Source organism: Aspergillus pseudoviridinutans (genome assembly GCF_018340605.1).
Source record: "Aspergillus pseudoviridinutans IFM 55266 DNA, scaffold_10, whole genome shotgun sequence".
Lineage (NCBI taxonomy): Eukaryota > Fungi > Ascomycota > Eurotiomycetes > Eurotiales > Aspergillaceae > Aspergillus > Aspergillus pseudoviridinutans.
This window is the reverse complement of record NW_025091290.1, coordinates 284394-296919: the sequence shown is the minus strand read 5'-3', so window position 1 is coordinate 296919 and position 12526 is coordinate 284394. Positions and strand designations below refer to the sequence as shown.

The following is a 12526-nucleotide window of genomic DNA, read 5'->3' as shown; positions in this document are numbered from 1 at the left end:
AATCTGAAAGGATCGATTGATAGCTTGAGGCATTGCGGCATTAAGAAACATAAGACAGTCTTGCTACTCGCCATTGATCTTCTTGTAGGTCAACCGAAACTCAACTCCCTTGGTGACAACTGCGCCCACAGCCGCAATTTGCATACAGCCCAACCCAACAACTGTGACCTGTGGAGCCTTTTCCTTGAACGTAGCCGCCGTGAAATATCCAATGGCAGTCAAGGTTTCCAGAAGAGTGTTCGCTCCACTAAGCAGTGTCGAGTCCTCGTCATATCCCTTCCAGCTCTTCGCGTCAAGTTCTTTCGCGTAGACCGCAGTATATAGACCACAGTTGACCACGGCGGTTAGTAGGTCAATGACTAGCATGATCTGATCGACAACTTGGTTTTCGAGACCTCCCGCCTTTGTAGCAGCCATATAAACTACGTTGGTCAACAGACGGAAACACTTAATATATGTTGCAGCGTTCCGCAGCCCGGCCCCGGGGGTTTCATCACCGGGTGGATTGATTATATCCTTGAGGATGCTGAATCCATCAAGACAAATGCTGATTACCTCCATGATGGTACCAGGACTGAGAGAGTCAACCGCTGTTGAGATCCCTTTGTTGGCTGCTTTCCAAAGGAACTTGATATTGTTGAAAAAGAGGCTTACAACGGCAGCCCCGCAACCAGCTCCCAAGACAATGACTGTAACATCACGGGCAGTGGTCTTGTCAGCGGCTGAGGTCATGAAATCTTTGTTGGAATTTTCTTCTTCTTCTTCTTCTCCTTCTCCTGAAACCCGGAGGGCACCGATGACAGTTTTTCCAAAGACCTCACTGTTCATGTTGCCCAGAGTAGGAGGCTTCTTTCCTGTCACGATTTTGATAATGAATGTCGCTGGAATGGCGATGATMAACGAGACAGCGTCAAAAATGGTAAGGCGGTCGCCTTGGCTCAACCACTTGTATAGATCTCCAACAAAGCCCCAGGTGAGTCTATGCAGTGCGCAATGATCAGTATCGTTTCACTCTCTGTCGAGTTCTTCAAAACTTACGTTTGGTTTCCAATGCTCTTCAAGAGCACGACCAGTTTAGATGCAAGGGTGACCAAAGTTTGCAGAATCTTCTTGACCACGTCGATGATATTGATGAGCAAGTCCCCACTCGTTTTCGCAAGAAGCTCACCAGCCGAGAGATTGTTGTCCCCGTTGAACAACTGGGCAAGATCTTTGGCCAGATCCTCGGCAACTTTAGTGAAGCTCATCAGGAGTGGCTGAATCCGATCCTCCCAGATTTTCACTTCTTCGGCATTATTTGATGCTAACAGTTGAAAAGGGTCAGACTTAAGTGGTTGGGGAGGAAAAGCTATCTCAGGCACTTACTTTTCCCAGGGGAGCGCATACTCCTACTCCCATTCTTCATCCGTTCCCCAATCCATTTCGACCCGGGACTTTGCTGGAATTCGGTCATCTGCTTGTCATCACTCCCATTAGAGGACCCCAGCTTTCCTCCGCGACCTCCCATTGATGTAGCACCCATCAGTTCGGCGATATCATTTTGAAGAGAACCGAAGAAATCCTCAATTTTCACATTCACCCCTTCAAAGTTGTTAGCAGCATAGTCAAGACCCGCATTGAGCAGTCCCTTGATGGTGCGCTTCGTTTCGATGATATCGTCCCAACTGAACAAGAAGCCCACCACATCACACAACTTTTTCCACCCAAGCTTGAGCTTGTCCCATACCCAGGAAGCCGCCTCGGTCACTTTTTCGATGCAATCGAGAACGAACTTCTTGACAGAGTTCCCGATCTTGCACACGAACTCCCAGACCTCACCGGCCTTGCGCACTATCCAGTCGATTGCCTGATGAACCTTCTTTTTCACGTAGTTGAAGCCATCCATGAAAATATCACTGACAGCCTCTAAAATATTGTTACTGGCATGTTGAATGGCATTGACAGACAGTGCGGAGGACTTCACTGTTTGAACAACAGATCCATCGGCCGGCAGTGTCATGCATGCTTCACTGATCGCCGAGAAGCATTTAGCGGCTGCGGTCAGCTCGTCCTTGGATGGCTTTTTTACCCCCTCCCAGATGGATTTGCCGTCTTTGTCGGTGGCACCCTCTAATTTCTCTGTAGAGTCAAGCTTGCTTAAAGACTGGATGACCTTACGGCTCGGATCGACGTTTGCATCTGAATGAAGCGTGATCTCTTGAGCGAGGAAATTCCTGGCTTTGCTGATCTGCAATGGCTGACTAGTGAGGCCATTGGTAGGAATAATCAGCGCCAGCTCACCCGCAGCGTCGAGAGGGTACCAGCGGCCTTTGGGATCCAAGGTGTCGGACCGGCCATTCATTGTGGCGGATAGCGAGGATGATGACTTAATAAAAACCTGACCGTTGCAAAGCGGCCTTTTCTTATCATCCAATGCGGTCATGTTGATTGTGTAGCTGGGAATGGCCAGGAGGTTTCCCCCTTCCTCGACATAAAATGGCTCGGTGCGCCAGATACCTGTATCGAGACTTTGCTCCAGCAGAGTAAGGTTGCCGCTTTCGTCGTTGGCCGTGAGAATTTGTTTGACTGTAGAGAGGTTCTCTGCGCGCTTGCAAATTGCGGCAGAGAAACTGGTTGCCTTGCCTGCAGGAAGGAGGGTGGCAACGCGGCCATTGTCGATATTATCACAAGAGGTTACTAGGAACCCCAGCTCATCCTGGTTATTTCTAGCCCATACTGACAGATGTGGGCCATCCTGGGCGACAAAAAGATCTTTCGCACCACGGAAGGAAGAGTCTTTGGTCAGCAATCGACCACTCCCTCTCTTGGTTGTTTCATTTGAAGGGATCAAATGCAATCCCCGTTGAGAACCAACAAAGAGACCGGATCGGCGGGCCGAGTCTGTGAAATCGACATACGATTCAATAGAGCAAGCGCCTTCTGGAGCAATAAGGTCGTACTGAGCCCATCTGGGAGCGTCTCCTTGTTCCATTCCTGGCCGTACAAATTTGACCATGAGAAGCACCTCGTTGGACTGCTTGCAGAGGATATACAGCCCATGACCTAGGCTTCCACCATTGGCAGTGGCGATATCGAGAATCTCGCTCACATTGGTCGGCAGTGTGCAGTCCTTCCACACAATGATCTTATTCATGTCCAGCTTCACTTCCACGCGGGCCAAGTCGCTGCCACTTGCCGTGCGATTTAACGGTTGGTGCATCACCCATACAGCTGGATAGGGTGTCTTTCCGGTCGGCAGGCCGATCTTGATTTTGTGAACTTTGCCAATGGTTTGGGGTGGCAAAGTGGTGAGCGATGTTTGGCTGCTCAGTTGAAACGGTCGCACCACCCACAGTTGAGAATGCTGTTCATCCACCTTTGTAGCCAAGGAGAGATGGATGGTATAATCGGCGCCTTGCTGGACATCAAAGGTTTGGATGTAGGCATCTGTAGGTAAGCCGATAAGACGACCATAGTCTGTCCTGACCCGTTGGCCCTCCTCATTGATTCCAATGACTTGTAGTTTTGGGATCTCGTCGTTGCTGAGCGCGAAGACCGTAGGTTGCAATGTATGAGGATCTACGCAGGTCACCATATGGCTCGCGGCAGGGACTGCTACCGCCGATACATAGTTGGTCATAAGCTCGGAATCCCATTGTAGAGTAGCCATGGTGTTTGAATGGCTTTACAGATCTTGTGAAAACGAAATAAAATAAATTGACGTAAATAAAATAAAAGAAATAAGAAGTTGAGTGGTGAAGTCAAAAAGGTAATAGACAGGTTTGAATGCCAAAGATGTATGTTGACAACAAAAAAAGAGGACATGGTTGTTGGGCCTTTTTGGGACCTTTATGTGTATAGATCAGTGGGTGTAGTCTATACCCACGGGATAAACAGAGTTGGTCGCTTAAACTCACCGCGGATCAACATTTGACGAACTACTCAGTTTCAACCGGAGTTGCCGATATTTCAGCTAGATGAAAAGATGAAGAAAACTGAAAATTGGACCATTGAAACTTCAATGGGATGGTGGAGTGGCAATCAAAACATTTAAAGTGGCGTCTTCTTTCTCCGCTGGGGCCTACGACAGGTCTTTTTTACCCCACATCTCAGCATCCAGGCTTTCTCTCCAATCTTGGGCACTTTTGCCGAAGGGACTACTAGCAAACTGCCGTCGCTAAAATTGATAGAATTATCTGCTGACCGGTCATCAGCGGGCGCATATCGCCAGCATTCAGTCCAATAATGTCTCAACACTCTGCATTGGTGCGAAAGTGGGCGTCGATACTCTTCAGCTGGGGTTTTTTTACTGAGCTAAGGCTGCCTCAAAGCATCATAGTCTAGTCTGTTCTGAACACAACTTCCATCGCAACATGGCGGATACCCACTTAAATCAAGTGACTGAGAGGTACTTTGCCCCAAGCTACGGAGAGGCCGAAGGGAATATTTTGGCGATACGATGGAGTCTTCCAAGATAGCATAGCAGAGGCCTGTAGAATCGGGCGTAGAATGCTATTTATTGATGCTCTTCCATCAATGTTAAATAGCCAAACAGTTTCAAGTTCCTGTATTCATCGAGCCAAATCACCCCTTTAACTTCTTCGTCTTCTTCTTCTTCCTCATTCCATCGCTGAGACACCTACAATCGCCGTCATGTCGATCGTCACTACTGACCGAGTTCGGAAACTGAGTATTGATCCGTATGATCAAGTTTTTGCTTTGACTGAGTAAGAATGCAACACAAAACCAATCTCCAGAGCATCATGTAAGTACTAACATAACACTATTACCAGGGAGATGATCAACGCCGGACTGGAGACCAAATGGCTAGAGGCCTATGATGACCCGAATTCCGGACTCGGAAAGGAGTTCAGATGTTATATGAAGGCCCTTGGAGACATCAAGAAGGCCCGGATTGGATGCCCTCGCATGGTAATTGAAGCCAGTTTGACTTCTGAGGCACTGCAGCGTGCCTTATACATGCTTTGCTTTGAATCTGGCGAGCTGAAGGTTTGGGAGCAATCTGTTCGGCATATATGCGAGAATCAAACTGACGAATTTGAATGGTATAGCTTGAATATGATATGTTGGATGAGGAGGGCAATCCTGTCGACGCTGGCAGCAAGGTATATGATATGACTGGATGGAGTAAGTTTGTGGCGTCTAGACATCTCGACCGGTGCTTTGTCAATACTAACTGTCAACTCGTAGGAATGGCTTTTACTCTGCAGCTGGGGATGACTGTGATTGAGCGAACTGAGGGTGATTCGGCCGATGAGTATGTAAAGCTTCTTGGACCGGAGGTGGCCAATGGACAAGGTCCCCTGGGTCAGAAAATTGTGGCTGGAGAGTACAGCCTTAATGCTCTGGTCGCCAAAGTCGAAAGTGAGTTCATGCCAATCCAGCCATTGTAGTTTGCTCTGTATCCTGATGCTGATCGAACCTGCAGCGGCCAAATTCAATTTCGCTGAAAGTTATTTTGGCGGAATCGATTTCACAAAGGAGCCCGAGGGCATTCGGGACAATCTCGAAACCTTGATGAAGAAGCAGCGAGAGAAGTTCGTTGCAGAAATCAAGAAGTCAAGCACTCTGGGTTATGCCTTCAAGGCCAATCAGATCGGCAAGTCTATTCTATCTGACGTCTGTCTCCCGCGATTGTTAACAATTTGTTATTTAACAGACGATTCTGCACCAAAACTAACATTCGAGCCCAACAAACTGCAATATCAGACGTATCCGTGGGTGAACCCACGCGCACTTGGATCTAATCCTAACTCTGGCCTTACGGAGAGCTCGCGTCTGAACTGCCTTCTTTATCTTGAAACAACTGGTACAAATGACCTACCACCCATTGATAAACGGTTCTTGAAGTTCCAGGGCAACTTTACGGATGGCCGTCTGGAAGCATCGTGGAACCCCGAGTCTTGTGACTTCGGTTCCTTCCATATGACCGGGAGAAACTTCTTCAATGGGTATCTCCTGAAAAAGTTACGAATTTTGAATCGTGTCCTCGAACCCAGCATGTCCTGGGTCTACGTTAAGATAGACGATTGGCGAAAGCCGTGGGTGAAGTTGTATGTCTTCCTCTCTTCATTCTGTTTCTCTTTCTTTCTCTTTCCCTTTTTCTTTTTCACCCGTCGCTTTTCATTTTAACTAACGGCACTCCCACAATAGTGACGCCGATCTCAAAGTCGGTGATAACCCACGGAGATCCAAAGAAGATAGTTTCTATGACTTTGTTCAAGATCCAAATTCCTCAACATCCTGGACCTTTCAATCCTCTTGCGGGGAATTCGAAAGTAATGATCAGGCCGGACTCAACGGTTGGTCTGGCAATGTTAAAGGCAAAGGTTCATGTAAGAGGGCCCATTTTTACCATCTATGACAGAAGACCTAAGCAGACACTAATGCGTAAAAAAGGCTCGGCGAGGAACACAATTTCTTTTGTCCCAGGAAGTGACATCATCACGGTGGATGGATTCACCAAGATAGCTTTTTATTTCCGGTTCGAAGACAAACACATTGTTGGAGGTTCAGATGTGAAGGAAAGCGAGTAAGTTGAAAATATTGGTATAGCTCCATACACACAACGCATGCTAAGCCTCTGCTCTTTTAGCCTCGAATATCATATTAAGTGGAAGATGATACTCGATCTTGAAGCCGTGAAAGATGGCGGTCTCCAGATCAAATCCACGTTCGAGGAACCCCGCATCGAAGCTTTCAAGTCGACTCTTAACGGTCTTGAAGAGTATAAAGAATTCACGTTGAACTCCGTCAAGACCGCCATAAACAACATGGATGACCTCCGTAAAGCCCTTGCTGAGGATTTGCAGGGACAACAAGGGCTTTGCTTGCCCGCTGGGGGTGTTTTCTATTTCAAGAATCCCATCCTTGGTCACAAGGGAGATCTCATTTGCTCGATCTCCTACAACAATACCCCTGCTAGAAAGGCATTCAATCCAAGCTCAGACGTCATTATCAATAAAAATGGCAAGGACAAAGAAAACATTGCTGGTGGAAATCGGACAGATCTTCCTAAGCCCCCTGGACTCCAGCAAGTCCCTAAATGAGCCACATATATTTGTTCATGAACGATGAAACTATCATCTAACGGGTTTTATTTTCCTCGGGGCTGTTATCGTCTGATTGGGCTTGTGATGTTTTATTTGTGCTGTTCTACATTTCACTTTGTTTCTTATTCTTAATACTGATAGTGAAAGACAGTTTTCCTTTTCTTTTTTCCTTTCTATAAAGAAAGTACGTAGAATGCCCATCGATACTACGCATGCATATTCGTAGCCTTAGGCCAATTTTCAATATTGAATGCACATATATAACTTCATAGGCACAAGAACTTTGGCACTGGCTAGTTTTCTTTAATTGCCCCTTGACTGCAATAAGCCATAACACATAGACTCCATATAATGGGTGAGCAGGAATTCTTGGTTGCCTTGAACATTGGMTACGCAAGTGCTAAACGTTGCCGGATACTGTCTTCCAAGGTTGTGTTGGTGATTATATCCATATAGATAACTTCTGAGTCTCTTCTAATTTTACATACTATTCAAATATTCATTAGCACATGTGGTTGTTAGACCAGATTCGGGGCTATGCAGTACTTGATCCCACTGATCCTAGATTCTTTCCACCGCGTAATCTGGACTTTTCAAGATTTGTTTCGTTACCCACGCGGATGCACAGGTGGCGTCTTACGGTCCTCTCGTTCCGGGGCAATTGAGGCGATCTGCTCCCACACTGGGGCCGTGTGCAGCTGACAGATTTGTCGGCTCGCTTAAATAAGCCATCTTCAGCGGCTTTCAGCTCCAAAAATCTTGTCTATAAGCTCAGAGTCCTGCAGAATGCCAGCCACGACATATTCGGGGTGGCCGGCGCTATCACTAAGGTGGCTTTGTGATCGAGCTGTTTTCAATCGCGACTATGTAATTCTTTTCAGTTCTGCGAGAAGAATAAAGCAGAGCAAACAGGACGTGATGGCTATTCGGATCGAGACACCAAATCTGGCCTTTTCCTTCCCGTTCATCAATATATATTCAGCTGAATGATCCCCTGGGATACTCCATACCGCTAATATCAACCTTGGTCTTTCGATCTCTCTCTTCTAGTTACTATACCAAGCCCGACTTCTGTCCCCCTGAAAACATTAACTGATCCTTTCTCTACTCCCCCTCGCTACCAAATTTTATTTCACAACCAAATACCAACAACCAACTATTCACTATGGCGCCAATCCTGTAAGCATACTGCACAATCAACGCTTCCTCCCCGCGCGCATGATAGTCATTTGTCAATTTCTAACGCCAGCTCTACTTTCTTAGTGATGCGGATCCCTCTAACTGGCTGTCCCAGTTGCGCGAGCATCTCGGAGTTGAACGCCAGAGCCAGATGTATTTGTCAAGTTTGACTCTTCCAGCCACCCACAACAGCCACGCTACAACGGACAACATTGTAGGTTGGGCTTGGCAAAAGATGGAAGTTGCCAACTGTCAATCAAGCGATATACGCGCACAACTGGATATGGGCGTGCGATCCATTGATCTGCGAATCGGCAAAGACCTAGTTCTCCGTCATGGAAAAGTCACACTGCAAGGACATCTGAGAGATGCACTGCACACCATGCATGAGTGGCTGGATCAACATCCCAACGAAACCATCATGTTCCAGGCCAAGTGGGACTACTGGGGCGATGATCGTCAACCTGACCAGGACAAGGCGCCGGGGCAGGTCAATGACATGATCCGGAAAGAATTCTCGGCAAGGGGTCTCGTCCTCGACCAGCAGCCTAAACTGAGCGAGTGTATTGGGAAAATGGTTCTTTTCAATGACAACGGTGCAGGGGCCTTTCCGCTGAAAGGCCCCGAGGCGCCCCGCACGGATCTTCCAGGGGATATGGACGTTATTGACGCTCATTGGGTGCACATCCAGAGGGTCTTGGAATGGGCCTTGGGAACTTCATCGCCAGCTAATCAAGGGGATTACTATGAGATTCCCTGTGCGCAACAGTCCCTGGATAAGCTGGAGAATCTCACCCTCGATAATCTTTGGAACGATATCACAAATGTCAAAAGACCAATTGACTTCGCGAATGTTATCAACCCGAGGCTGTGTGACTGGCTGCTCGGAAATATCCACAGACGGGGTGAAGGGAGACTGGGAAGAGTTTATGTTGATTTTGCTAACCCTGACTTGGTGAAGGCTATTCTACTTTGGAACTTTGTGTAATTGGTGTTTGGGATTGTATTCAAACGTTCTTTCGATGCTTTTTGGTTCTACCATTATATGACATCGGCACATCACCCATGTGCAGGCACTCACTTCAATACACATGTGTGCCTACTAGTAGGCCGTTATCTTAGCCACACTGTGCGTTCATATCACCATGGACTAGAGTGGTGAATCAGTGAAGAGCAAAGTTATCCATGCCAGTTATCCATGCCAGTGATTCATACATGCCATGTGCTCTTAGACGTATGTCTGCTGTTGTTGGAATGGAGGGTCAGCAGTTTCTGCTTTCTCAATGGGCTGTTTTGATAAGGCAAGGCAACAGAAGTCTAAAGCAGTACTCTTGTGAAAAGCCAAAGTATGTTGCTCATATTCTCTAGTATCTTAAGCTACTGTTTATGTGAAACATTTTATTGAATTGATATCTTAACAGTCGGTCTAGTAATCTAATCGTAGAAGCCCTAGAGACTCTTCTATTTGGCATAGAGCATACTTACTTTCTTAAGACCCTTTAAATGTTAAACTATGAATCCCCTACAAGAGCTTGCCACAATAATTACAGAACTAATAGATAGAGTGGCATAACCAAACCGATAAAATCGAATCCGACCCCCACCATACTCACAGTGGTTTGGATTCCGTGTGTAGCCCAGGGAATTGCTTCGGTTTTGGTTTCCCCACCCCCAAACCTATTTAAGTTCCGTTAAAACGATTAGTTATGGCTTTATCAGTTTATTAGTTTGGTGATGATATTTTGCTTTACTAATCACTAATTGTTAGGATTTCTATAGAAATACTAATATCACTAGATAGCTCAGTATCTAGTCTATTAAATATGAAATGCTTATTCAAAATATCTAGTGGTCGCTGAGATATAAGGGAATAATCATCTCTACCAGGGGTTGGTATGAAAGTGACGGTGATTTATACATGTACATATGCACAACCTTTAATAAACACAACAGTTACACAATTTTTAACCACCACCCATTCAGCACTATAGATATTAAATTGATATCCTAGATGTAATTAATATAATAATAATCACCATATATTTCATATAAAAATTATTGGCATCTCCTTGTCGACCCTAACTCCAAGTACTATTAAATGATCCGCTCCCAGCTACGGGATAGCCCCGAAGACGTTCTCTTCCTATTCAACGTCCGACTGCTCAGCGAAAACTGCATCGACTACGCAGACCGGTGCAAAGGTGCAGCGCAACAGCGATGAAGATTGCGCATCTTCTCACAGGCCATGCACTTGTGGAGAATGTGAGTCACCCAACTTTGGTGCCGTCCAGAGCGGAATACGAGCGGTATCGGCGCGAAGGGGAGGGCTATGGATACCTCCTCAGGATTTTGTTCCGCAAGCCCAACAATGCGATTCAGTTTTATGGTGCGCTGGATGTGTGGAACGCCGTCAGTATAGGGACTAACCAGACTATCGCACTGCCGTACTCGGTCGTGGCACACTGGGGGAACAAGACTGGGCGGCTTCCTATGGTGTCCCGAAACATATAGTGCCCCTCAGCGTGGGCTTGTAACCGGAGTGCGAGCTGAGAGTCCGTACGCTTGCGGCCCTAGTAAAGGTGGACTTTGAAAAGGCATAATTGGCTGCTTCAAAGGCAGACCGTTATTGCACAATAGCCCAGGAAGATCGGATCAGACTACCCCTTTATACTTGGTCGATGCACTCGGCCTTGGCTCATGCTGCTACCGTGTAGGTTGAGTTACATACGTGTTGCCGACTCTTGCCTCTCTTCATGAATCCGATCATTGGACTAAGTCATCGGATAAACGACCAAAGTGTATTCTAACCAACCAACCCTATCAATCCATAGACGATATGGGGAGCAGAGGAATAAATTAATCACGAGTAATGGCCCGATGCTCGCAAGCGACTTTGTATGCCATGTATGAGTGCAGATATGCTAAGCTCAAGTATAATGCTCTTTAGGCGCGGGTCATGTCCATCGTTGAAATGTATGATTATTTTGCCACAGTCATATAACTAGATGATTGACGTCTACTACGAAAACGATTAATGCTCCATATTCTTAAGCTCCACTTCATACGCCATTCAACGTCAGAGGAATGGTCTAGGCGTTGGGTGTGTGAAGGGTGATCTCACTCTTATCGCGCATACTCCAGTTGTATTGCAGATAGCATTGATCATACTCATTATGCTCAACAACCTCATAAAGTCTTTGAGCCAGATCCCGCAAGCGGCCATTAGTTTGACTTCCAGACGTCATCATTAACTCTCAATGTTACCTTGAATGCCATCGATGATGTGCAATCAAGTACAGATGGGTGTATGAACTATTGTCAAGCTTGCAAATCACAAAGGATCGGCTCGATAGGAAGATAATGCATATATAAGACATCGCTCATGAGTCAAGCTGGACCAAATTAATGTCCAGGGAAAAAAATAACTAGTATCGATATAGTTATACAGAGACTGAGCCATCAACATGTTGCCTACACTTGTTGCTCTTATCTTTCTACCCTGCTATGTTCTTTCTCAGATTGGCCAAATGGCTCTCGCACCGGACCCTCCTCTAGTTAGTCTCGTCACGATTGAATAGTGAAGAAAAGTGACTGACCTCATTAGATGGAGCCGCCAACCACTTGCACGCCTTCGTGTCCAGTAAAATCACCAACGCCAACTATTACCAACTGCAAGTGTAGTGATGCAAGGCTAGGCCCGACGGCGCTGCCGACTCAACCGCCCATTGTTTCACAGCTACTAAAAGGTTACGATCGCTTCGGAGGGCTGGGTCCTCAGCAGTATCTTAACGAGTGGGCCAACACACCAAATGGAAAATACCGAAACCCTCCAGGGGACGGGTTCACAATTGACAATTGTGGGAGTGAGAAGAGGAATAGCACTCTGTTTAAGAAGGGCACGCTTCTTGACCGAGTCGGCGCTCCAGACGGCAAATATTTAGCACCTATTTGTGACCCTATCCCAAATCGCTCCATTCCTCCCAGGAACCTKTGTGACACAGGCAGTGGAGTATATCATGTCTTCGAGGTTTGTAGTGATTTTTGGGCTGACCTGGGACACGCCCGGCAGTGGTTCAATCAGCCAGGAAACGGCAAACATATTACACTTCATGGTGGATTAACCACTGAAAAATTGGTTAAAAACAAGACTTTGAGACGACTGGATCCGGCCGAGATCGCGCAGTTAACATGCCCTATTAAAACCTTCAAGCGCAAGTGTCCAGATTTGGATGGCTGAACCAGCATTGTTTTAATTGCCAAGAGGTCTGCTTTGATCCCAATGTTAGCCACGCAAT

General features: G+C 46.5%; 4 protein-coding genes across 4 annotated transcripts; 3 read left to right on the top strand and 1 right to left on the bottom strand.

The window, feature by feature from the left end:
* Window positions 1-63: 63 nt before the first annotated feature.
* On the bottom strand, window positions 64-3649 carry Asppvi_001867 (uncharacterized protein; the record flags this gene model as incomplete). The annotated part of the gene is made up of 3 exons (XM_043307400.1): window positions 64-979; window positions 1039-1303; window positions 1366-3649. The coding sequence occupies 3 exons, from the start codon at window positions 3647-3649 to the stop codon at window positions 64-66; spliced, it is 3465 nt and encodes a 1154-aa protein (XP_043163335.1).
* A 983-nt stretch (window positions 3650-4632) lies between these two features.
* Window positions 4633-7049, top strand: Asppvi_001866 (uncharacterized protein; the record flags this gene model as incomplete). Its single annotated transcript, XM_043307399.1, has 8 exons — window positions 4633-4706; window positions 4773-4989; window positions 5052-5127; window positions 5191-5364; window positions 5429-6053; window positions 6154-6335; window positions 6400-6532; window positions 6596-7049. 8 exons carry the CDS (start codon window positions 4633-4635, stop codon window positions 7047-7049), a joined length of 1935 nt encoding a protein of 644 aa, XP_043163334.1.
* A 1168-nt stretch (window positions 7050-8217) lies between these two features.
* On the top strand, window positions 8218-9219 carry Asppvi_001865 (uncharacterized protein; the record flags this gene model as incomplete). Its single annotated transcript, XM_043307398.1, has 2 exons — window positions 8218-8231; window positions 8316-9219. The coding sequence occupies 2 exons, from the start codon at window positions 8218-8220 to the stop codon at window positions 9217-9219; spliced, it is 918 nt and encodes a 305-aa protein (XP_043163333.1).
* A 1229-nt stretch (window positions 9220-10448) lies between these two features.
* Window positions 10449-10742, top strand: Asppvi_001864 (uncharacterized protein; the record flags this gene model as incomplete). The annotated part of the gene is made up of 1 exon (XM_043307397.1): window positions 10449-10742. The coding sequence occupies one exon, from the start codon at window positions 10449-10451 to the stop codon at window positions 10740-10742; it is 294 nt and encodes a 97-aa protein (XP_043163332.1).
* Between the last annotated feature and the right edge of the window lie 1784 nt (window positions 10743-12526).